At 52.1% G+C, this 25,239-nt stretch overlaps 2 protein-coding genes and 1 non-coding gene across 3 annotated transcripts; 2 read left to right on the forward strand and 1 right to left on the reverse strand.

Annotated features, from left to right (window-relative positions):
• The first annotated feature begins 1,726 nt into the window (after positions 1–1,726).
• On the forward strand, positions 1,727–1,848 carry LOC113146519. The gene has a single exon (XR_003297351.1). It is a non-coding gene; the product is annotated as a 5S ribosomal RNA (ribosomal RNA).
• A 3,898-nt stretch (positions 1,849–5,746) lies between these two features.
• On the forward strand, positions 5,747–19,419 carry LOC34621195. Its single transcript, XM_026334043.1, has 30 exons — positions 5,747–6,257; positions 6,453–6,596; positions 6,917–6,995; positions 7,152–7,231; positions 7,397–7,462; positions 7,857–7,943; positions 8,310–8,395; positions 8,938–9,438; positions 9,807–10,482; positions 10,608–10,670; positions 10,876–11,254; positions 11,664–11,763; positions 12,225–12,356; positions 12,684–12,757; positions 12,999–13,023; positions 13,403–13,465; positions 13,923–14,056; positions 14,343–14,437; positions 14,697–14,820; positions 14,959–15,021; positions 15,235–15,297; positions 15,599–15,640; positions 15,805–15,867; positions 16,060–16,114; positions 16,449–16,550; positions 16,876–17,025; positions 17,128–17,176; positions 17,762–17,960; positions 18,334–18,427; positions 19,000–19,419. The coding sequence occupies exons 1-30, from the start codon at positions 5,747–5,749 to the stop codon at positions 19,417–19,419; spliced, it is 4,719 nt and encodes a 1,572-aa protein (XP_026189828.1).
• Positions 19,420–21,061: 1,642 nt separating this feature from the next.
• On the reverse strand, positions 21,062–24,204 carry LOC34622289 (ubiquitin-conjugating enzyme E2 27). The gene is made up of 9 exons (XM_026334070.1): positions 24,169–24,204; positions 23,704–23,820; positions 23,160–23,237; positions 22,881–22,929; positions 22,556–22,659; positions 22,151–22,218; positions 21,931–21,982; positions 21,647–21,691; positions 21,062–21,121 (listed from the first exon to the last, which is right to left on the reverse strand). The coding sequence occupies exons 1-9, from the start codon at positions 24,202–24,204 to the stop codon at positions 21,062–21,064; spliced, it is 609 nt and encodes a 202-aa protein (XP_026189855.1).
• Positions 24,205–25,239: the final 1,035 nt, after the last annotated feature.

The following is a 25,239-nucleotide window of genomic DNA, read 5'->3' on the forward strand; positions in this document are numbered from 1 at the left end:
GCCCTAAGAGGAGTGGGCAGGGCAAGGCAAGCGCTATTTGGGAAGCATTTAATAATTCACGTCAAGTTTGTAGTGAGTCTAGAGTTAAATGCCTCAGGCCCCTTCAACAATTGCCCGGGTTGGATCAAGTTGTTTAGCCATCTGACCACTTATTTTCGTTGGCAACCGTGCTAAAAACAACCCTCTAGCAATACAAGTTGATGGCGAGACAATCCCTGTTTGGGGACGGACAGACCGGTCTGCAAGTTGATGGGAAAGCAGTAGCTCCACAGCTGGCCTGGCACACAAGCATGACTGGTCAGTCGATAAACTAGTTGTAGATCCATCGATGACGCTATTTCGACCAGAAAAGTGTGATGGCCCTAAAGATGGTCAAGTCATCGAAAGTCCGATCAGCCGGTGGAAAACGTTGCTAGCTTTGTGAACCCCATATGCAGAGAAACTGGTGCTCCTTGCAAAGTATTGATTGGTGGGAGAAGCACTTTGAGGGCGGCGCTACTCACGTGAACAAAGGGCGCTCACGTGGAAGCGTTACTACAGTTCAAGCCTTTATAATAAGCACTGACGCATTCATTTATTCCTAGCTCAGTTCAACAGCAAACGTTGGGGAGAATTGAGGCAGCTGATTAGGGGTCTCTATCAGTTGATTGGTGTATGAAGGAATATAAAGCTTATTTCCCCCAAAGCAACGATGGTAACTGCATTTATGGCGGCTTGTTACAGGTCAGCCCGAAGTGTTACATCAGGTGTACGTACGGGGGACAGCAACTCAGCGAATAAACAACCAGCCGGTGGGGTCACCGCACATGATTGACTACTTGAAATTTCAGGAACGGGGAAGCACAAATCCTGCGACCTGCATGAAAACTAAAAGCCAGCTCGGGATCCAGAGCCTATAGGTGCTGAGGCTACGTTAACTGGCCCTGCCCAGCAGTTCAAGGTGAGGGAGGATGCGCTCCTCAGCAGTTCCATACCACCCCGGGACGAAGCATCCGCTTCTCTTGTGGGCATTTGGATCATATGAACCAAAGAGGCAAGCGTATTCAAAGAATGAAAGAACTTAAGTACATTGGAAATAGCTCAGTGAAAGCAAGCTGCTGGGTGAGCACTGGATACACATCACTGCCAGGCAGGCTGTCCTGCAGCGAAGGGGCTACAAAGGATAAGAGCCCAAATTGAAGACCCATTTAGGGTCCATTCTGCACTGTTGCAAGCTCGTATCAATGCTCAAGGATTGCTAGCATTACTTGGCTTTCAATGTGAAACGGATTTTTGATCTGCGGAGACGGCGCGGAGGTGCAGTCTGCTGTTCCTCAGTCAGGGCAGGGAGTAAGACATGCGTGGGGTGAGGGGTGGCAGAGCACAAGGATTGGCAAGGCCACCGCAATTAAAACTGCTTCAAAGAGTAATCGTGCCTAAATTATAATATTTAATAACTTCTATGGTGGAGCCGTGCACCACGACGTCATCCAAGATATGCATGGGTGAGCCAACGCACGACATAAATGTGGCCAGTGCAATGCACTGTAGACATTAAGGAAGCACTATAAAAATGAAGCACGCGGTCTCCAACAGCGCTCATGTCACCCATGGTAATACTGGTAGGCTTAGTACTTTTAACAGGTGGGGCAGAGTTGTCATGAAGCGGCTCAGCCGAGTAGTAAGAGAGGACGTAGGTAGGGTAGACTGCAATAGGATTAGGCTCTTCATGTCCTGCTCTGCGGATGCCGTCGTTCATACTGCGTCGAATGCACCGGATCCCATCTGAACTCCGAAGTTAAGCGGCGCAAGGCCCGGTTAGTACTGCGGTGGGGGACTCCGCGGGAATCCCTTTGGGTGATGACGGCCTTTTTGCTCAGAGACTACACCAAACTCTAACAGTACCTCCCACCAAGCCCAACGCTCCATTTCACGTTGATAAATGGAGGCGAAGAACATTACGACTCGGAAAATATCGAGGAAGAGTTGGGGGAAGTGCTAAGCACTGATGAGCTACTAGCAGGCTGGCCAACTGCTGGTTTTCAAACGCACCGTGTAAGCTAATTCCTGGGTCAGCACCAAGCTGGGCTCCGCGTTACTGGAAACCGCCCACATGATGAAGAGCACAGCAAACGGCAGATGCATTGATTGTTGAGGCAAGGCAAAAAGCAGGAATCGACCATCGCTTTTGGGCATAGCCTGGTGTTGGTGCCAAAAAAGAAAGGGAGGTGGCAAACGTGCGTGTAGTGTGCCTGAGAAGGTGGGGTGGATGGCTATCTACGGTAACGCCTCAGTCTTCATGCGTAAAGATTAAGCACAGCTACAGCACCTACGGCGTGCGCTTCAGCTGTTGCGGGGCAAGCATTGGTACACGAAGGCACGCAAGTATTCCTTTTTTGTCAGAACAATTGTATTTCTCAAATTCCGTCGTTCGGCTGCAGGAATCGAGCCAGATCAGGCAAAATTAGAAGCAGTTAAGGCGCGGCCTTTACCTGAGTTTCCACAAGGACGTTTCAAAGTTTTCGGACTTGCATCTTGTTACCGAAACTTCATTCCTAAAATTGATCTACACGCCGCTGCTTTGACTGATCTATGTGTGGATACGCAGTTTAAAGCCTAAATTCAGGAGGCTCAGGCCCCAGCAAGGACGCCTAACAGGCCCTTATAAGTCTCTGCAGTCTTCGCATTGTCCAACTATGAGCTTCATTAATTTCTTACTCACTAATGCTAGTGTTGTAGTACGAAATGTTTTTGTGCCCCCACAGGCTATGAGATCTCTAGCAACGGATTATTGCTGGTTATTCTCATCGATTTTCCAAAAACGAAGCAGCGCTATCCGGCTCGGGTAAACAAAATGCCATGCGGTGTGCTGGGGTGCCAAAAAAGCCGGCACCATTTGCATGCGAGTCATTTTACTGCCTAGGCTAAACAACACAAAGAGTTTTGAGGACTTTGATAGCCCAAGAGTTGTCCGTTGTCACGGACACCTCCTGCAATATAGCTTTCTATCAGAGTATATTGACGGCATCACAACGAGGTCACCAGTATACTGCCCTGACGTCCTGGCAATTCAGTTATGTGCATTGCGACCAATCTAGTTTTGTTTCACGATTTCTATTGAATTTGTGTGAGTCTTATGCAATCAATATCCATGCCTGAGAGACGCACTGCACTATAAAAAAGCGGCCACCAGGTGTGTGTGTGTGTGTGTGTGTGTGGAGCCTGAAGAATTATTCCTGGAGGATCGGCAGGCTTTACGGGGTGCGCCAAGAGGTAACACGACTAAGAAATGCTCGGGCAGGTGGCCAGGACCATTAGCGATTCTCTCACTAATCAATGCTCTATCTTAGGATACCCATTTTTTCAAGAGTTGAAGGTGTCACATAGCTTCCTCTTTAAGCTTCAAAACTCTTTGAATCATAAGCAGACTTTTTCTGCTCAAGCTAGTGAGACGCTTGAGGCGGATGATTAACGGGAGCTGTGAAAGTGCTGGGCTCTAAGACAATAAAAGAGAGCTAAAGACTTATGGACGGGAGTTTCAAAATAAATGAGGTAGCGAATGCCAGCCTGAGTGGTTAATGGAGGAGCATTGCCGGCCACGTGCCTGCTGAAGAATTTGTGACTCGTTTTTACAAGCAACGGTGGTGCCCAAGGACAATATTCCTCGTGCTTGCTGATAATCGTCCTCCCTCTTGGTCGCGTGCTGTGCCTCAAATAGCGGCCTTAATTTATGTGTACTGCTGAAAACATCCCCGATCATTGTTGTTCTGGCACCTTTTGCCTACGATTTATGCACAGGCACTTTTATGTACGCCCTGTATGTTCCCCCTGTGCGTATTTAGGGGCTTTGAAGCCTGCTATGATGCGTGTACTAGCTATATTTGGATGCAGAGCCTATTTCATGAAGTGAGGAATCAGGGCCCAACTAGTGGGTTGTTTGATTCCCTTTACACAATTTACATGTGTTCTGTTGTCTTGTAGCAGGAGGCTCCTACATTGTGGGATCCGAAGGCAGCGAGCCATCGCGGTATAAAGGTTTTGGTAGTTTGGACCCTTGATTTTTCTTTGGCTACTTTGCCTTTTGTTCTTCCTTTGAATTTTACTTAAGCGGTTGAAGCACACATTGTTTCTCTCTTTGGAATTGTTTTCGCGTCTCTGCCTGCCAGGGGAATGGCGCTAGTCCCCGAACTCTTCCGCTGTCCCGCACCCAGATAGCCTTGACCTAGGGGAACAAAACACGAAGATATGCGTACTGAAATGGGAAGGAAGATGTAGGGGGATATGCTATACTTTAACACTTTCTGAGACACCAGTTATATATTTATCTGAGAACTAGTAACGAGTTTGACAAATGGGTTTGTATGTTCGCATGTATCTTATTAGTTGCAGAGTGCTGCCAGCTCGACATATAAGACGCAGCGCTGTGTGTGTGCGCACTAGATGCTATCTGCAACTAGGTGTGATTGCTCGGAGTCCTTAGAAGGTGCAGCTACGTGCACCCTAGCGGTCCCTCTCCCACCCTGTGAGAAACCCTGAGGGGTGAGGTTTGAGCAAGGCGGTAGTTTCTTGGGAACATATTCGATAACGGTTTAATGAGTGTGAGTTGCGTCTGGAGTTACATGTCTCTTTACAGGGACCTTGCATGAAGCGTGATTCTGTACACCGGTGCGATGGTTTGAACGGGGATAAGCAAGTTCGTCCGCATGGCCAATCAGCCAGGCAAACTGCCGAAGCATATTTTGATTATAGATTTACTGCTTTCAGGCAGTGTGTGAGCCACAATGCAAACCAGAGAATGGGCAGCAGTTCGCTTAGTTTGTATGCAGGTTGCTTGGAGCTCTGGGTTTATGTGGGGGGAGAGTAGCATCTCACATAGATGTTCTGTCGAGCTAATCGTTCTCCAATCAATATAAGCAGCAAGACAGTCGATTTTTCTTTTATTTTATCCCTGCCAGCAAAGAAGAAAACAAGCAAAGTACGGACCATCACAACGGCCTGTCTTTAAAGGCCCGTCTCCCCGTTTTTAAAAACAAGAATAGCGTAAATCGCATACTAGTTTGAAAGCCTTCTGATATCCTCAAAATAATTTTGAAAGAAGAATAGCGCTCTGAGCAACACCCCAGCATAATGCGATCATGGCCGACTGGGCAACCTAGGCGGAACTCGCGTGGGCATCAACCAATTCTGCAGGTCCCTAGCAAACAAAGCATTACAAGAATCGGAAATAGAGCATTTATTCATATAAGCCAACAAAAACGAGCGTGAAAAGCAAGACATTCAGCGTGCTAGGGCCTTTACTTCACTTCAGGGCACTGGGTCAGCAGCGGCAGACCGCAGCCGACTGTTCTAGCATTTCAGCGTTTTCTTACTCTCTTTCCACATATTTGGCGTCTTGTTTTTGTTTCAGCATTAAGTAATTTTTGAATACTCTCCTTATCAGGGAGCAGCCCCAGAAGGTGTTCTGTCGCCTTGGTCAAAGTGGAATGCGAGGCAAGCGGGTCTCGGTGTACGCTGGCCGTTTCTGTGGTTTCTTGCAACGTGCAGGCCCTCCCTCCGCCCCCTTATCTCCCCCTCATTCCAAATAAAAGAGTGTAGCGCACTTATTACTATCTTTCCCACCCGTAGAGGATCGGAAAAGCATGGCCTGTGCTCGTTCTTCCGTAGCGCCTCATGCCCCTCGCGCCCCCCCTGGTTCTGGCTGGCTACGACGCAAACATTGACTTTCTTTACCACAGAGTTGGCAATCGTCCCCAAAGCTCCCGCGTAAATGATCGACCCCGAGAGGAGCATGGGGTGTCCCCCCATGCTTCCCTACGCGCCGCATGACGGACTGCTCCCTTCCCATGTGCAGCCTCCAAAGGCTGGTGACCTCCCTCTTGCTGTTTGCGATCCCAGTGGCAACAGAGGGCCTCTGCCAGAAGGCGATGCGAATGATGCGAGCGAGGGTAAGCTGGTTTCATGTCTCAGCGCATGCCAGGCAGGGACTGCCCTGTTGCGACACTGCCCAAGCAAGGCCATGTCGGTTTGCCCGTCGCGTCTGCTCTTCGCGCGAAGCCTCACACCCGACGCGGCCTGGCGCCCCCTACCCCATTGGCAGCAGTTTCGTGCGCAGTGTGATCTTGCAGAAGACGCCTCTGAAGAAGGTAGCTGGGTTTGCTTTTGGTCAGCAGACGCCTCCCCAAAGAACCGGCGAGGCTTTGTCGGCCCTCAAAGGTTTCGCTCCTACTTGGGCATCACCAAGCTCGCATGCGGATCGTCGCTGGCTGCGTTTATTGCCAGTAAGGCCGAGTTGGCAAGATTTGTGCACACAGCAGCAGCGCCACCGGTGGTTGCAGTCTCCTGCGTGCCGAAAGAAAGAGACGGGAGCAGCGCAAGAAACGCCCGAAAAGCAGCAGCAGACACAGTGGCTGGCGCTGGCTGGCGGCCCCTCGCGCAAGACTCTGCACCTACCGGTGTCTGTTTGCATGCTACAGATGACGGCCGCCTTTATTGCTGGGACTGGGGAGAGAGTGGAAACATGCATGCTTGCAGTCCCCAGCTTTTGGAGGGCAGGCACCTCGAGGAAATGCATGTCGTCGACGTAGCTTGCGGAGGAGGCCACATCGTTTGTATTACAGGTAAGTAGCAGTGGGAATTTAGGGTTGTGGCGTTGCAGCAGCGCTGCAATGTGTGGGGAGGTGTGCGCAAGGCTCTGCGCGCTTCACCGCGTTGCAGTCTTGGGGGAGGGGCAGCCTTGAGGCGCTAGTTTCTCTCTCTGTATCCTCTTCCCTCCGTCTTCTTCTCTCTCTCGAGCACTGCACACGAGGCTCTCCAGGCGCAGTAGAGGGGGCCTCCCTTCTTCGAGGGGGCGGGCTGAAGCAAGCAGCTCCGACAGTCCTGTGCGTCGACAGCAGCTCTGGCCATGCTCCCCGGGGGCACTACGCCGCTGTGTGTACAGCTGAGCGTAGAGTCTTTACGTATGGAAGAGGCGATCTGGGGCAGCGTGGCAGCGGAAAGCTGCTTGATGCGCAGCAGCAGCAGGACAGGTGTGTGTTGATGCAGAAGTCTGGGGGGTTTTTGTGGCGTGCTTCGCTTCCAGGGCGTCTTCCTGGGAGCCACTGCAAAGGATTCGCGTGTGTTCAAACTGTGAAGCGAGGTGCGACATGCTCGCAGTTGTGCTTCTGGGGTGTCTGCAGAGGTCCTGACGAAGTGCTCTTTCCACGACCTGCTCGGCAGGTGGCTTGCGGAGAGCAGTTTTCGCTAGTTCTCACGGGTGCGTGAAGTTGGCGCGTCTTTTGGCCTAAGAGCTGTCTCGAAACGCGTCCGAAGAGAGAGTAGCAAAGCGAGAAGCCGCAGCCAACAGTGGCAGTGGAGGTGGTGGTGTTCATCAAGGGCATGTGACACACGTCCTGCTTGTGCGTGTGTGTGTGGCGGGCAGACGATGGCCAAGTGTATTCCTTTGGAGATGGAAGCCACGGGGTGCTGGGTATCGACTCCATCGCAAGTAGGGCTGCTCTGTATATAGGACTGCTAGATGTAGGACTGCTCTATATAAGACTCATATGCATATAGGTCGCCTGTATGCATTTTTGGGGGGAGGGAGAGGGGGTTGTAGGACTGCTAGATGTAGGACTGCTCTATATAAGACTCATATGCATATAGGTCGCCTGTATGCATTTTTGGGGGGAGGGAGAGGGGGTTGTAGGACTGCTAGATGTAGGACTGCTCTACATAAGACTCATATGTATATAGGTCACCTGTATGGATTTTTTTTTGGGGTGGGGGTGTTCGTTGCCATATCCAGCTTGCGATTCTGCCAGCGCAAGAGCTGCACTTGGAGACCACAATAGGCAGCAGTCCTCTAGGGATGTGCTTTCTTTGATTATTCGTCCGTGCAGCGCGCTGGACCCCCGCCAAAGTGAAGTTTCACGACAGAAGGGTGGCTTTGATTGCGGCTGGCACAAATCACGCCATCGCAGTAACAGGTCTGTCAGCGTCAGGTCGTGTTAATGGCGATTTTTGAGGGGAGCTTTCTCTCACCATTGCGGAGCGAGTCAAAGAAGCCACACTGCTAATTACCGGCAAAACGTTCAGAGCGTTAGAGACACGACGCTGCATGTTTGCGCATGACAGGGGGGTCGCAGGAAAGCCGCAAAGACAGCAGACGCGACTTGCATGGACGCGTTGGTTTTTTGTCTTCCTGCTTGCTGATTGTTTAGCGAACATTTTTAGTATTTTTGCGTCGTGTGCCCCTGCGAGAGGCCTGGTCACCCTCGCTCTCTGTCTCTTTCTCTCGCTCTCTGTTCTTCACGCCTTGCCTTCGCCGCCTGCTGCGCTCTGCATGCGTGCAGATCTAGGGAGTACGTACACCTGGGGAAAGAACAACCTTGGCCAACTCGGGCTTGGACACAACGATGATCGCTGGACGCCGCAAGTGGTGCGTAGCCTGCAGTGGGTTTGCTGCTAACACTCGCAGAGAGGCTTTGGGGCGGAGGGTAAATAGTGCTTCTGTAGGCTTTGGACGCGTATTTTTCACGGGAGAGAGGAGGACAGGGGAGGAGAAGGGAAGGAAGGCCTTTTCTGCGAGCCGTTCTTCTTGCTGCCGCTGGTTGAAAAAGCCTCTTGTGGCCATTCCTTCTCCAAGAGTTGGGTAGCTAAGGCTGGAGTGGTATCCTTACGCTCGCCACACGTGTGTATGTGTATAGGTGTATACGTGTGTATATGTGTACGAGTGTATATGTGTATAGGTGTGTATACGTGTGTATATGTGTACGAGTGTGTATGTGTATAGGTGTGTGTACGTGTGTATATGTGTATAGGTGTGTATATGTGTATGTGTATAGGTGTGTATATGTGTATAGGTGTATACGTGTGTATATGTATATGTGTATGCGTGTGTTTGTGTATGTGGGTGGAGTGCGTTGGTGGAGAGCTGCCGTTTGACGCGGGAGATATTTGTGACGATGATGACCTCTTCAGGTGTCGGAGCTGTGCGGGCAGCGAGTTGCGTTTATTGCGGCATCGGACGCCTCGTTGGCGACAACAGCGGGAGGAAGCGTCTACTTGTGGGGTGCTGGGGAAAGCGCTTTGCCAGTGCCTCTAGAAAGGACGGATGTAACGCATTTTGCTCTTGGCGACGCTCTCTTCGGCTTGACAGCCGGGGGGGCGCTTTGGGTACGGCCCTTAGGAGCTCTCGAGGAGACGCGGAGCAAGGGGTATACGCTTCCTTCTGCATGCGTCCAGCAGATTTCGGCGGCTGGAAGTCTCGTCATGGGTGTTGCGCCAGGCGACTCTTACTTGGAGGAAAAGCAGCAAAGGCAGTGGCGGCAGGAACAAACGGACGAAACAGAGGACTCTTTCGCCCCCTCCGCGCATGCCTCCTATGCACAAGAGTGTCGAGACACCCCGACGCAAGAGGCTGTGGGCTCCAGAAAAAAGAGAGTCTCCTTTTCGGAGGTTGTCGAGAGTTACATGAACCAGGTGCGCTGACAGCACAAGAGGCTTTGGACGCCGCTCCCTTTCTTCACCCCTTTTTTCGAATCCCTCACCACCCAGCCCCCCTGCCCAAACCGCTCCCTCCCCGCCAAACTAAGCCGACGCACTCTTATTTAAAGGCCCCCTCTCTCCCCGTCTTCCTGCTGCGCGGAAAGCTCCCCGCAAACGGCAGTCTGCCGTTGCATGGAGCGGCTCTTCTTTCCTCTGCGGCTGGTATCCCCTGAGCCGACAGTGGCGAGCTGCGCGTCTGCCTCTGCTGCGTGAATAGCTGCCTCATCATCCTCCTCATGAGGATCATCCCTTGGTAGAAACGACGACGTCTGTGTGTTTTTAACGACTGCCTTTGTGTCCAGGCGGGAGGGTCTAGAGGCCATCGACGCGTCGCAGCAGACAGTGCCACCTCACAACCCCCCAAAAGCAGAACCCTTTCCCTCCCACCTTCCCGCAAGGCGCGTCCTTCACCTGCCTCGGCAGCTACTGCCGCCACTGGCGGCAGAGCTCGCTCGCTAAGCTCCGCAGATCCCAGAAGCCGCCTCTCGGGGCATGTGCAACCCTGCTTAAGGAAGAAGGCAGCAATCACAACAACCCCACCTCCGCAAGCCGCTGGCGGGGCGGCAGCAGGAGAGCGCACCAGAGGCACTGCCGCAGCCTCTGGAGGCGTCGCGCGAGCTTCCGCCTCCGCAGCTCGTGCGGAAGAGGCCAAGACCTCTTCGAACGAGGCAGCCACCGATACTGCGGAGCTGCGCACGCTTTCCCGCGCCACTACCTCTACTACGACCACGAGCGTCAGCACAGCCGATCTGAGAGAGTTCGAGGCGGGAAGAGTGCCTCGACGCTCGTCGCAAGGCGACATTGTTGCGCCGCCCTCTCAAGGCATCAGCTTCCTTGCCGAGGCTGAGACAAACAGCCCTCAAAACTGTACACAAAGCCACCGCTCGACACCTGAGTTCGGATTTACAGCCTCAGGCATGCCTGTGGGGGGAAGCCCCTCGAATGCGCGGTTCGTAGAGAGCCCGCATTATTCAGAGAGCTGTTGGCAGCAACAGCAGCACCAACAGCACCAACAGAGTGCCCAGCAGCAGCAGCCACCGCAGCAGAGTCTCCCGCACGGCGCCGTGGAGCAGTCTCTCAGAGCAGATTTCTGTGATCCGCAGAAGCAGCCACTCGTGCAGACGATGCAACCCCTCCAACAGCCCATGATGCAGCCCCCTCAGGCAGTACCCCCGCAAATGCAGCACCTGCAACAACACCTGCAACAGCACCAGCAGCAGCAGGAGCATCAGCAGCAGCAGGAGCAACAACAGCAGCTCGTCGCGCCTCTGCCGTACTATCCTCCCCCGCATCCTGGAGCCCTTCCCGCTTCGTATCCAGCCGAGTCAGGCCCTCCCGATCTTTCGGCGCATCGATCGCCTTCCACCTTAGGATCGCAAGGCACTTCTCCCTTCCTCGCTGCACCTCCTGTCTATCCGCAAGTTGCCGCTGGGGGAGCGTGGGATTCCGACTACGAATCTCGACGGCGCATGCGCTTAGGTGCGCCTGCTGTAGACGTGTCGGGAGCGCCCCTCGGAGCTTCCTCGCGCTGCGATTTAGCCGCTTTGGCCTTGGGGTTGGAAATGCAGAGGGAAGCGTCTCGCGTCAGTCTGGCGAGCACAGCAAGCAGCAGCGCGTACGAGGCTCAACTGCACTCCCTCCGGCTCAAGGAACTGCCCCTCGTCCTTTCTAGCAGGGAGGCAGCGGCAGTTGGCAGCGAGCTGGTGGTGTTTCAGAAGGAGAACACCGATCTCAGGAAGGCTCTCTACATGTCTGTCTACGCTTTGCAGAGTTGCTTCGTTTGCCCAGAGGGGGCGGAGGAAGGATTTGGCGAGGGATTGGGGGGGCGGGGGGAAGACAGTTCTGTTTGCCAGTCCACGAAAATGGGAGGAACTCGATCCAGCGCACCCTCTTCAGTTGAATAGATTGCATCAAATCTATACATCCATGTTGCGCAAACCCGCGTCTTTCTCTTCCTGTCTGCTGAAAGAAAGCCTTTCTTCCAGAGATTCAAACGCGCTCTTCCTTGCTGGCTGGCTCACCTTGCTTTTGGCCAGACGCTTCAGACGTTCACCTCTTCGCAGCAGACCGCGCACACTGCGCAGGCATGCAGAAAAATGCCTCCCTGCAAGAAATACGCATGTGCAAAGGCCTCTGCCTGTGAATGCCTCTTGCTGCAGCGCTCGCCAGGATGCATCAGATCTCGAATCCGACAAAAACAGCCTTCTTCGCGAGTTGCGTAGCCTTCGCACCGACTTAACGCAAACGAAGGCAGCCGTGGTGAGGAGTGCAACGGGGGCGTCTTTCGTGCACCCTGGCCTCCATCGCATTCCATAAAATGCGTTTTCTTGCTTTCTAGGGAACTGCATGCAACTAGTTCTGTTCACACATGCCTCCTCTCCAGCAAGGCGGCCGAAAGCGGCTTGAGTGCTTGTCACGAGGGCCCACACACACCCCCATCCTACACAGTGCTCTTACGCCTTGAAGAAGACTTGTCTGCTCGATTCAAAGGTTCCCTTTGATGCTTCGGCGGGGTGGCTAATTAGGAAACCAACATACAGTATCTCGTGAACGGCCTTCATCGTTCTGAACAATGCTCTGTACATACATATGTACACATTCACAAATACACCCATACTCCCTCTGGCGGCACACCCAGCTGTATGCGTCGGCGTTCCGGTGAGCACATTGTTCCCATCCTGAGTTTCTCTGTGTTGTTTCTCTGTGTTCTGTGGTATTAGTCCGAGAAAGAGGAAGCCCTGGAAAGCCTGGAGGTTCAGCTGACTCGGCAAAAGAAGCACATCGATAGGCTGAAGACAGAACTCGAGGACGAAGCTGCACAAAACCACAAGGATCTAAAGCAGATGCTCGAGGTCGGCCTGTTGTAGCAGTTTCCCTGCATGCTTGTTCACCTCTCTGGGAAGCCTGTCGATCCTGCCTTTCTGTCCTCTCCCGGTGCTCGTTGAAAGGGGCTTCTTTCTGAGGGTTCCTCCATGCGTTTTCCCTCCGCTTTACGGCACTTGCCCTTATCCGTCTTCCTGTCTCGCTTTTCGTGTGCATTGCCGTTTTCTTCTGCATGTCATGCTTATAGGCGGGTGGGTTAGTATATCTTTGCACACGCATCTATGCATGCACTTACTTGTGTATGTCTGCATGTGTGTGTTTGGGCCCTACCCGTACCCCGCGGCAACCTTCTTCAGAAGCTGAACACTGCAGAGTCTCAGAGGCAACAAATGCAACAACAGCTGCAGGAAGCCCACGCCTACATCCACCGGTGAGGAAGAAAGGATAAAGACGGAGTGCTCCTCTATGCTCTGAACAGGAAAGATTGAACGGTCGATGCGCCTCCTCTCCCCTCCTCAAAGGGGCCGGACAGGAACTCTCTATACATTTATTCACACATATATATATATATATATCTACATATATATATATCAATGTGGTTTATCTGTATGTTCAAGTTCCCGTGTGTTTGTGTACTGCTCTTGACCCGTGTGGCGCTCTTGCGAATGCAGGCTGGAAGCAGAGAGGCAGAATTCGGTAAGATGCCAGCAGAATCCAAGGGCCGTGCCTTCATCGCATGCCCTTGAGTTTGGCTGTTGTGGGTGCTGGCTGTGATTTTCACGACACCGCATATATCCACTTCCCCGTGATGGGAGCACGCGCGAGCGGCGTGTTTTGCATCAAAAGGTTTTTTCCCCTTCCTTCTTTGTGTCGGCCTGAAGATATCCTAGATTCTTTGCGTTCTCGAGGCGGTGTTTTGTTTGACGCGGAAAGATCACGCAACGCGCGCTTTCGTGCCGATGGCTAGCCGTGCTGTGGAGGAGTGTATGTACATCTCCGCCTGCAAGTGCCAAGGAGACATCGCTACTCAGACAGCTCAGAGACAGCCGCTGGGTGGGGTCGTGATTATCCGCAGGGCGCTCTGAGCGCTGAAGTCGAAAAGTTGAAAAAGGCACTGTCCAAGGAAGCGTCCGAAAAGGTGCGTTCGGAGATGCCGTGATGCAGGGTGTAACCGCTTTTGGGGAGGGAGTTGAGGAGTCTTATCCTGCGACGTGCGAGGTCCTAGCTCACCACATGCCGAGCAGAGCAACTCCTGCTGAGGGAGAGAAAACAGCGAAAGGGAGGCAGTGTAGAGGCCGCTGCGTGTGTGCATCGGCGCCGGAGAGAAGCGGTTCAAAGGCGAACAAGATGGCACAAAGCTATTTGTGAAGATGCCAAAGGGGGGTGGCCAGGGAGAAGGCGACCATCTCTCCTGGGGCTTCCCGTTCCTTCGTGCCGTGTACCGCTCTGGGATGACTTTATTAGGGGCCTTTCGAGTAATTATGTCACCGAAGAACTTCTGCTTCGGCTCTCATGCTCATGATCTCTTGCCTCCTACGGCTCTTTGTACGGGTGTTCGCTCTTTTGTTTGCTTTGCGTGCCTGTTGCCTTCTTAGGACGAGCTGTTGAGGCAGGCGGACTCGGCGATTGCGGACTGGCAAGCGTCCTATACGACACTGCAGGCGGAGGCAGAAGAAGCCGCAGCGAAGTTGAAAAGGACGGAGGAAGAAGCTGCCGTTACAAAGCTAGAGTAGGCTTTCTAAAAGCTCTCTGTGAAGGCGTTTCTTTTCCCGTTTTCGTGGAAACAGCTGTGCTGCTGCGCTTCGCCAGTGGCGCTGTATCCAGTCCCGATTTTGCTGCTCGTCTTGCCGGTTATCCCTGTAACATTTCTCTGGTATTTCGCAGTGCTGTAGTTCGGGCTGCCTGCCGGCAGCTGTACAGCGGGGGCGGCAACACTGGAAAACGAAAGGGCTTAGCCATGCTGCAAAAAGGAGTTTTTTTCTCGTGCATGGGGGGTGTCACACTTGGGTCCTCAGGTTTGAGCAGCGGCAACGCGTCCTTGAAGACGAGAAGAGGACGCTTCTGCAGAAGCTCGACGACTCTGAAGAAGAAAGGCTAGCAGCACAAGCCGGTCCGGAGGGTTGCTTGCTTAACTGTCCCCTTTAGAGGCTTTTCTTTGCTTGGTCAAGACGCCTCGCACTGAGGCGCAAGCCCTCAGAACGCGGCGTGGGGTAGCAAGACACGCGTCAGGCACCTCAACTGCTTGCCTCTCTGCCTTGAGGCAGCCGCGCTGTCGAGCGCGAGTAGGCCAAAGTCTCAGGCACAGATCGTGCCACACCCAGCAACCTTCCTTTGCTGCTGCTGTCTGCGGCAATGGGCTGTTCGCGCAGAGCGCCAGGCCGTCAAGGCTTTGAAGGAGCAGAACGAGAATTTTCGGAAGAACTGCGAAGAGCAATCCGGCGAGCTGGCCACGCTCAAACGCGCGGAGCAGAGGCTGAGGAGAGACCTCGACGAGTAAAGCCTACAAGCTGCTGTGTACCCTCTGTGTGGGCTATTTGCCCACAGCGTTCGCTGTAGCAAGAAGAAGCCCGTGCCTCACATGCCGTTTCAGTCAAGAAAAAGCGTGGGGGTGGTCGGGTGCAATCTCCGCAGGCTGAAGGATGAGCGTGCAAACGCCCAAGTCTACATTGCCAAGCTGCAGGGTGAAGTTGAAAAGTACGCAGTAAACGATTCTCGGGATGCATGCATGCCTTGCGGAAAGAGGCCTCCACCTAATTCGGCGCCACTTTGTGCAGGGCTTGAACTGTGGGTAGATGTGGTGGCACACTCCCCGAGTAAATACGACACTCAGAAAACAAGGATGTCTGACGCGGCTAAAGAGAGGAAAAGCTAGATTTTATATGGGCTTATCGCCTGTACTTTCCGCAGACTTTCGAAGGAAATTACCGCAAGGCAGGAAACCATCGAAGAGCTTCAACACAAACTCCTGGAGTAAGGCCTTTGCTTGTCGCTCTCTTCGCAACTCTTCCTCTCTCTATCAGCTCCTTTCTTTCTCGCTCTTCCCCCCTCTCTCGCTTCGCTCTTTGATTTTATATCTACAAAGCCTATGGCTGCCTGCCTTTCGGATGCAAGAACGATGGGTGGAAAGCCCCTTATCATTAGTGGTAGCCAGTGACTGCTTCCCTGGAGAAACCTCGCGCGCGAATAGGGGAGCTGCTCCGCTCACGTATGCTGCCGCCACGCGGTATTCCGAAGTATCTAGCTGCTGTGTTCTGCCGAGCTTTTCGCGCAGTCGTGAAGAGGAAACGAGCCGTTTGTGTGTAGCCCAAGAGCAGTAAGCAGCAGCCTCACGTAGCACCTAATTTTAACATGACAAGTTTACGAATTGATTGTGCCAATTGGAATAGGAGAAATTCACATCGGCTTTGCAGAGTATGGCAGCGGAACAAAGGGAGCGATAATTCTACATGCAGTGCTTATTCGTGTGTTTTTGCTCAGGAGTGTGATAGAAGTACACACGTTAAAAGAAGCAGAAGGCGAGCTACAGCTCGAAATCGACAGGTAAGCCGACTGCAATATGTATAAAGAACAGAGCTATATATTCACACAATTGCTTTCAATATTTTAGAGCCACTATTGGCACGTGCTTCTCAGATACTGTGCTTGAAGCCCAACGCGTGTGCAAAATTATGTACCGAGGAGGAATTCTGCCACCACATATCTGTGGTGCGTCTTGCTCAATGTATTCTGCAGTCTCAAGCGGGCACTCAAGTTGAAGGATGAAACAATCAAACGACACGAAGAACAGGTATCCGTCAACAGAAGACTTCTGCTTGCATGATTTCTCTCTAGATGCCGAGAGTCAAGCAAATTAAAACACGTGAACGGGAAAGCGCTGGCTTCGAATTTTCGAACAGATTGTGTCCACAAACAGCAAATCAATGAGCACCTGGCTCGTCAGCCTGGTCGTCTTGAGCCTCGTTTGATAGATGCAGGCGTAGAATACGGCACATACGCAGCTCTTCTGAGTGCCGGTCTACTCTCCACATGACTCACCAGATTTTCTGCACCTCCCTCAAATGTCGCCTCTGCACATTGACGCTCCTGTAAAATGACAAAGAAATTGCTCTTTTGCTCTGCAGATTTCCGAAGAAAAAAACAGAGCAAATACTTCAGCAGTTTTGCAAGGGCAGCTCGAAGATATGACGCAGGAACTGTCGATTTCGCGAGAAAACGAGTCGAGGGTGAGGAGGGGCTAGAACGAATAAGAAAACTGTTGCCTGCTTCGTATACTCTGGTGTTGTTTCTGAATTCAATGCGTTTAAGAATCCACGGCGTGCATGGCCAGCATGGAAGGGAGAGCAGACATCCCTGTTATGTGCAGAACGCCTTCCTCCTTAGCCTATAGGCTAGTAGATAAAAGGCACCCGTATTCTTTTTCGAGCCGCCTTTCCCGCAGGCATCTGTCTCCCGCGATAGGCTTTATCAACAAAGCGCATAATAAGAAACGCTGTGCTGTTTGTTCGTGGCTACTCATGATACTTGCACAAACTTGGACGTGGCGTGCAGACGACGGCGCATTTGCGGGAGGCGCAACAATCGATATCACTGCTTCAAGAAAAAGCTGAAGAGGCAACGGAGACGATGAACTGGATGCAAAAGAAATTTGATGAATTGCAAAACAGTTCAAAGGCCGAAATCACACGGCTGGAACAGCAGGTATGCTCCACCGATGGCCTGTGTTTCCCTTGGGAAGCTTGCTTTCAACGAGTATACCTCTCATTTTCGGTGTCTGCTTCACTGTTTCTTCTTGTGCTACAGAATGAGCAATTGAGTGCACTTTCCGAATCCCTTAAAAGCACAAACAAAGGTAATCGCCGTGGAGTGCTCAGGATTAAGAGTCTGCTATCGGAGTGAAGGTCCCTAGCAAGAGCGTTTCTTTTGCTTCCTCCATCACGCATTGCACCCGGCCGAAGGCGGTTCAGCATGAATAAAAGCATGTAAGCTGCATTTCGAGTCATGCATGCACTTTGAATTCCGCCTTTTCTGCAGCTCTAGAAACAAAGTTACGGGAATTCGAGGAAGCAGTCTATGGCGAGCGACAACAAAAGACCCAAATCCGCCTGGCACTATGTGAAATGGCTGGACACGTAAGTGCTAGATCGCTCAATCTGCCTTCAAATATTCAGTGAAAGCGCACTCTTGTGCTTGCTGCTTCGTGCTGCTTGTGTCCTCCGCCTGCTGCCTCGCAGTTCACTTGTTTTCTCCATTTTCACCTCCTGATCTTGCTCCCGCCGCCTCTGCCTTCTTCCACTCACTTGCTCTGCTCTTTCTGCTGCTGTGCGCTATGCTCTTTAGCTGGTTGCCTGCAGTGGTGTCTTCTCTCGCCGCGGCTTCCTGTCTTTGGCCATTCCTTCCGCGATGGATTTTAACGCTGCAAAACTCGAAATCGGAGGGCACAACGAGGAGGCAGCGGAAGAAGCGTGGACACAGGTTTGCCTTGCCGTACAGCCCTTGGCCGATCTAAGACTGGCGCAGGTCTGCGAGGAAGTTCTTGAGAAAAATGCCACGGATGCGGCTGCTATCGAAGAGAAGCTTTCAGAAGCCCAGGAGGAGCTGAAAGAGAAGACGCATGAGCTTACCGCCGTAAACGCGTAAGAACAGCACGCAGGAAATCTGAGACCTAGAACTCCCATTTGGTATATTCGCACTTGCATTGCAAAAGCCGTAGCTCATTATCTTTTGAATCGGTACAGCCTAGGTCGCCATGAGGGGGCGGAGTCCTGTATTCGTTTGTTGGGTTGGCGAGGAATAACGCTGAAGTGGCACTTTTGCATTTTGCCCTTTTGCTTCCTTCCCGAAATCGAGGGGGAAAAGCGAAAAATTCGCTTTAGGCAAATACCGGCAACGCAGGTGTTCAAGAAAGACTGTCTCTACTCGACTGCTCGAAGTTGTTAGTATCGGCATCTCGGCAGTTTTGCTTTGACGTCCTGACTCTTATATTTTGCATCCTCTTTGAATATGCAGCTCCCTGGCAAAAGCAAAAGAAGTGCAGTTGCAAATCGAGGCACTGGAAAAAGAGTTTGGCGAAAAAGTGGAAATGATGAGGAAAATGGAAAAGGTGAATCACTTGTTTTTCATTTCACCACGACAGACAATGGATTTTCCTCGTAGTATATCACCACTAATTTTCATGAATGATTTTGCACAGAAATGAAGCGTTGTATGATTTTGCACAGAAATGAAGCGTTGTATGATTTTGCACAGAAATGAAGCGTTGTATGATTTTGCGCACACTAAGCAGCTGGAATGCCCAACAAGAAAATTCTTGCTTATTCTGTATTCCTGTCATCCTTCGCTTATCTTCAGGAAAAGGCTGTCATTGGCTCCAAGACCCGCGACAAGATTGAAAGTCTCGAGACACAGCTTTCGATAGCCAAGATGGTCAGTCTTCTGTTTACTCTTTCTTTTATCCATCAGGGAGTCACGGGACAGATGTGTTTCGATTTTTGCCTCTACATGGTTTTGCACTGTCTCTTTAGGAAAATTGTTCTGAATGCGCGATTTTGCCTCGTTTCTCTGTCGTCATCTTTCTCTATTGTGCATCTTTAGTCTCTTTTTTGTTAAGCATATTGGATGAAAATACGTTTCTATATTTCCTTCGGTCTTGGTTGTCGATGTCTCACTCCACAGACGGTCGCAGAGAACAAGGCCGAAATTACACATTTGCGGGACAGGAATTCGGAGTTGTTGCTGGAGCTGAGTCGCCAGGAAGAACGCGCCAACGAACTTCTGGCTCAGAATGATCGCCTTACGCTGTTAAAACAAGGGAGTACGCATATCCCCTCTGCCCGTGTAAGACAGGTGAAGACACGGACGACAACGTCAGGACAGTGCCAGACCAGCCTAAGCCCCCGTAATGCCGCCGGTTCAAGCCGGTGCAGCTCAACTGCACCGATTTCCCTGGCGCAGAAAACAGGAAATGGAGCTGCGGCATCCCCTCCTGCGCTTACGAAGCTTGACTACTCCAACGAGGGAGCTTCACGAGCCCCCACAACCCCAAGGAGACTTGCTCTGACACCTAGAGGACTCGAGCGAGCTTCTTTGAGGTAAATGCAGTATCAAAATATGTGCGCATCGTGGAACAATCATGAAAGTTTCCACTCTAAGAATGTGCATCAATATCAGCGGCGCACGAAGTGCCAGCGACGCCTTCACGTCTTGTGGCAGCGTTCACGGGTGCTCACAGAGTGCCCTTTTGATAGCACGTCTTTATCTCCAAGTTTAAATCCGCCTTTCTCTGCCGATAGGCCTATGGCTCCACTAGGTGCCGTTTTAAAGTGCCTTTTATCGGAACGTTTGATTCAACTAGTTTTCGGATTTTCGCCTGCTCACCGGGTGTACGATGCTTTGTCGATTTCACGAGACGCCTTGAGGCATACAGTATATTGACAGAAAACAGTCATATGAACAATTAAGATAGCCAAATAAATATTCCAAAGTTCAGTGTTGTTTGCGACTCGGGTGACCAGGCGAGCCGCGTGCAGCTTCACCTGTCCCAGATATAGTCTGCCCTATGCATAAGCGATAAGGCCACGATGATGAGGCAAAAAGGATTGAAACTTCTGATCGTCATCCTTCCTCCCTTTCCGTTGCAAATACACAAACTGCGGGATGAAGAAAAAGGGACCTGCCTATACACCGTACATCCAGACGCATCTTCCTAATCGCTGGCGGCGGCTGCCGCTGCCAATCCAGTGCCGTCAAAACCCGCGCCCGACAGTAGGTGTGCATGAACAAGCGCAGCAACGACGACTCCCTTAGCCCTCGGCATGAAAAGGGCTCAGAGCAACACCCACATATAGACAAAGACGAACGCTGTCAGTCCCCAGGGAGGCAGGAAAAGTATCCCGTCCCCCCATCTGATCATGCATTGTTATGTGGTACGGGTGCTAGGCTGCTTTGCTTCCCGGAGAATCAAGGGGAGGCCAAAGATGGTCCCATCGAGCCGACAGTCGTCCAGATCGAACACGCAAACGCTGATAGCTAGGCCTTGGGGAAGTCAGAGAGAAAGCAGACAGAGCGAAGAGACACCGGCACTCAGGGCACAGGCCTCTACATATGGTCTGTAACGGCATCAAAAGGCTCCCTGCTTGCTGAGCTCCTCTTTAGCGATCCAAACGGCATCTACCCCTGGTGTGTAGAGCCTCCTTCTCAGCCCCCTCTGTGTTGCGTCTGCAAACCCCTTAAAGGGCCTCTCCGGTGCCATGTACCTGCCCCCGCAGCGGCAGAGAGATACGCGAATGCATATCCGCGGCGCTGGATATGACTTCTGCTGCATCTGGATACAAGACCAAACCGAAATGAGACCCTCTGAAGACAGTGGGGGAGGGGAGGGGAGAAGGATCGAAGGATGAAAATCCTCATCCCCATACAGGCAACCACAGCTGCAGCCACCGCCCTCTACAGAGGCATCCGCCTCCGTAGGACGGCAAGGAGCCAGACAATGAGAGAGAGTGAGTCACTCCACGACGCCTACTGGATAGATGCCAGCCTCTTAGACGTTTCCGTCGCTCTCCCTTTCCTGGTTCATCAGAGGCCCCTTCAAGTCTTGGCCACGCCATGCGTCTCCTGCTTGTACTCCATCGCTTCTCCCCTTTTCCGAATTGCGTACTGCCGCTGCTGCACCTCTGCCTAGAGAAGACATCGCGTGATCGGAAAAGCAACAAAGAAACCGAGAAAGACATCCACCCCATTAGCCAAGGAGCGAGTTGAGTGCGGATGTCTCATCCCAGTTGTGGTTCTTGAGGGCCGTCTGCATCGCACAGTGACGCAGGAAAAGAGGCCTCATGGATCGGCTGAAAATCGAACCGACGGACCAATACAACGGAGGGAGAGCAGTGCCGCGCGAACCATGTCGCAGCTTCTATCAAGTTTGCACGCCAAGAACCTGACATCCGCTCTAAAGCCTGTACACACTAGCTGTACGGCGTAACTCATAAGCAAGCAAACAAACACACAAACAGACAAACAAGCAAGCAAACAAACAGACAAACAAACAAGCAAACAAGCAGGCAAGCAAACAAGCAAACCAGCAAACAAACAGACAAAAAAGCAAGCAAACCAGCAAACAAACAGACAAACAAACAAGCAAGCAAACCAGCAAACAAACAGACAAACAAGCAAGCAAACCAGCAAACAAACAGACAAACAAGCAAACAAGCAGGCAAGCAAGCAAGCAAACAAGCAAGCAAACGAACGAGCACGCCACCCGCCAAACAGCCCTCTTGCTATCGCCCTGCCTGCAGTTAGTGTGTATGGACAGTGGCTGTGCACTCACCCTGGCGGTTTCGGAGTCGAAACCCATGTCTGTCAGTTTTTTAACCTAAGGCGAACGGCACAGCACATGCAGGGAACGCAACGCTACAAGCACCCTGTCATGTGATGCGTCGAAATCTTCCTGAAGCGGCTCTGGGAGTGCCACAAGCCCCCCAGGTAACGTGAATCAGCGCGCACAGCAGAAAAGCCTCCCGCCTCCCACCCCCTCACTCCCCCCAATACGACGGAAGCAGACGCATCCCGCACGAACGAAGAGCCCTGAGAGCTCTCGAGCACGCCACGCACTTTGTCTTCTTGCGACTCGCTGGACTGCATCGCGAACGTTTCGGTCCAATGCCTGGAAGATAAAGCACAGAGAGAAAATGCACAGAAGCCCCCGTCGCTCAGCAGCAACCTGCATCGGCGAGCTCCAACTCGAACTGCACATCCGACATGCAATTTTTTTTTACGTCCGCAAAATGCGGCCGTCGATAGCTAGTGGCCACGAAAGCAGTGTCGAGAGTACTTGGCAGTCTTATGAAAGAGGTCGGGGTTCTCGATAAGCATCTTTGCGACTTCTGCATCCTGAGGATCCTGCAGGAAAGCCAAACTACAGGCGAAAGAGAACAACAACCTTCACCTGGAGGGGCATTCAACCCGTGCTGATCTCGGCTAGCCGCGGGGGGGTGCTGTTACTTGACAGGCCTCTGTTTTGGCACTCTAACGCATTCGACTGCAATACAGGCAAGCGCCTTGCTCACGGTAACACTGCCCATGGCATAAAACCTCGCAACAGCACACACTAGAACGCGTGTGCTGCAACTTGAATCTGCTCTCCCTCCTCTATGCCCCTCCCGCAGCAGCGACGCCATCTAATAAGCACAGAGCCCTTCTCTGTGGGGGGGGGGGGGGGAGCACGTCATAAACGCACCGCAGGCACCGGATCTGCGAGCATTGCCTGAATTGAGAGCAATGCGGTTCTTATAGAGAGGGCTGGTGACCATTCATGCTTTAAGATATCGAGGCAAATAGCGCCTGCGCAGCACCCAAAAAGCGAAACCCAGAGAGAAACGTGGGGTGCCTGGGTAGGCAGGGAATGAAAAGATCTGCTCGTTCACTCTCTGTTGGACGGAGATTAGTAATGCGTCAAGTTGCACACTCCACCGGGCTGCTGCTGCTGTCATTTTGCCCACTGCCGTCGTGCCCAGCACGAAGCGACCAGACTTGCATAGGAGTAGCTGTCAACGGTGGCGCACCCGTTTGCGAGGAGACATTTGGATGCCAGACTTTTGTTAAAAAGCTAATCTGAATTACACACAGCGGAGAAGAGACGCACATGCAGGCCGGTTATGGGTAGAGGGCACTGCACTGCTTGTCGGGAGTGTCTGAAGCGCCATGCGCAGAAAGCAGAACCCCACACAGACACTACCGACAGAGCGTCGTCGTCGTGAAAATACAAATCGCGAGGCGCGAAAGAAGAGAGCGAAAACCCAGGGGAACCCGTTTTGTAAGTTTGGAGGGAGCTTTCAGAGGACCTTTGGGGGGTTATACGGATAATCTCCCGGAATGACAATATCCAAGTAAAAGACGCCGCCCTCGTAAGGTGTGTCCAGCTGTGAGCAACAAAGGCACCGTCAGAAAAAATGCGATATGAACTGGCAGCGAGGGATGAGCACAGAAGGTATACGCATACGCAGGAAGGCGGAAGTAGGTAGCATGATGGGAAGTACAAACAGTTCCGCCAGGGATGCGCATCTACACCCAATTCTGAATGGCTTCATGAAACGATGGAGGGCAAGAAGACAGCACATTCGTGACCTTGCGACCACTGCTGGTAAATTACATGCAAAAGGCTAATTGTGGAGAAGGCGAATCAGTGTATCTACGCGGAAGATATCCATACGCACGCAAGCAGACTGGAATCTCTGCAGGTACGTTATGTGTGCCTCTATACAGACGCTATCGCATGTCATTCGTTAAAGTTGTCGATGAATATACACACATACATATATATATGTACATATGGGCATACGTAGCAGCATGCATGCGCTCTGGCAAAACGATTCATCGTGTGCTTACTGGACCCTTGATCCATCCCCTCCAGTGCGAGATATCGCCATTCCACTTCTCAGCGAATACCTCTTGTTCGTCCTCGTTAGCCTTCCCGTCCCGCTCCTGTTGTAGCCCAAGCAGTTCCTATGCCACAAACCAAAATATTTGCTCCTCCAACAAAGCTATGGGGTGGGTGGCTTTCGAGAGGCCTACGGCACGAGATGCCTTGAAAGCCCCTGCTGACTATGCATGGCTCTAACTCTTCATATCTTTTGCTCCTCCTCTTTCCTGTGCCGCGTCTGCCCTCCTCTGATTCCCTCGCTTTCCACCTATTTGCCTGGGGCTGGACTGCGGCAGGCTACTCTGCTCGCTGAATGACTGGACGGTCCAAGGGGACGAACACGAAAGCTGCTGATTGATACCCGCGCGAGCAGCATCAATCTGCACTCTTATGAGGGGCATGAAATGCAGCACAGCAGCACGCCTCATTACCTTTTCCAGCCTCGCGTGTTCCCGAGGCCTCGCCATCGTTCTTCTGCAGGCAAATTAAGGGCTTGGAGAGCGGGGGTGGGGTCTCCGCGCGCGCAGACGGCGGAGGCTGTCAGACTTGTTTGGAGCAAACCGGCAAACCACCAGACACAGCAAAGAAGAGGGATCACGGCAAGGAAGCACGCAACCAACGCGTCGGAGGGTCTATGTTACGTAGTGGCGCAGTCTTCATGGAGAGACAAGCGAGTTAAACAAAAAAGAACAAGAGAAAATGGGTGTTTCGCATTTTTGAATCGCGTTTGCTCCATGACACGAACAACCCAAGAACGGCTGCTGCGCGGCTCGCGGGGGCTCGCCCTCGGCGTCTGCCCCGCGAGCCCAACATTAATTTGCTCAAGGATTTATTTGCTTCATTTAATTCATGCACAGGACTTGACTGAAAGCAGGGAGTCAAATATTTATAAGCTTGGACCAACCGATATATTTGCGTACCCGTTTCCCTCCTCGCCTACGAGCAAGCGGGAAACCGCGGACTTCAATGGCACAGGAGAGCCGTTGCGTCGCCTTGAAACTCTTCGCACAACTTTCCGAAAGCTTAGAGTTCGCACCAGTCAAAGATAAAATACCGCGGCGAAACACATTACACTCCGGTGCAACTGTGCAAGACACTTGCAGCACTTAATACATAGCGACCTAGGAAGCTACAACTGAAACGACACCCCCGCGTCATCGTTGCACTAGCTTACACGGCTGCAGCTGAACAGGGCTTGGTGAGCAGAGCGAACTCTACCTTTTCTGCCGCCAACATTTGTTGCACCACAAGCGTCTTCCTTACACATGCGGCTGTGCGCCAGGGCGGATGCCTCAGGCTGTAGGGGGAAGCATTCGCATTAGGGTAATAATATTCAGCAAACAATATTCAGCGAGCAACAGATTGGGTAGCTCTCTCTGCTTTCGCGAATATTCCTGTGGCGAGCTACACAAACACACTTCCACTACACGAGTTATATTCAAATGGACACTAATGAAGATTTCACTATTTGGTTTGTCTGTTCGTATATCTTGTTTATTACA

Source organism: Cyclospora cayetanensis, unplaced genomic scaffold (genome assembly GCF_002999335.1).
Source record: "Cyclospora cayetanensis isolate NF1_C8 unplaced genomic scaffold, CcayRef3 CcayRef3_contig_35, whole genome shotgun sequence".
Classification (NCBI taxonomy): Eukaryota; Apicomplexa; class Conoidasida; order Eucoccidiorida; family Eimeriidae; genus Cyclospora; species Cyclospora cayetanensis.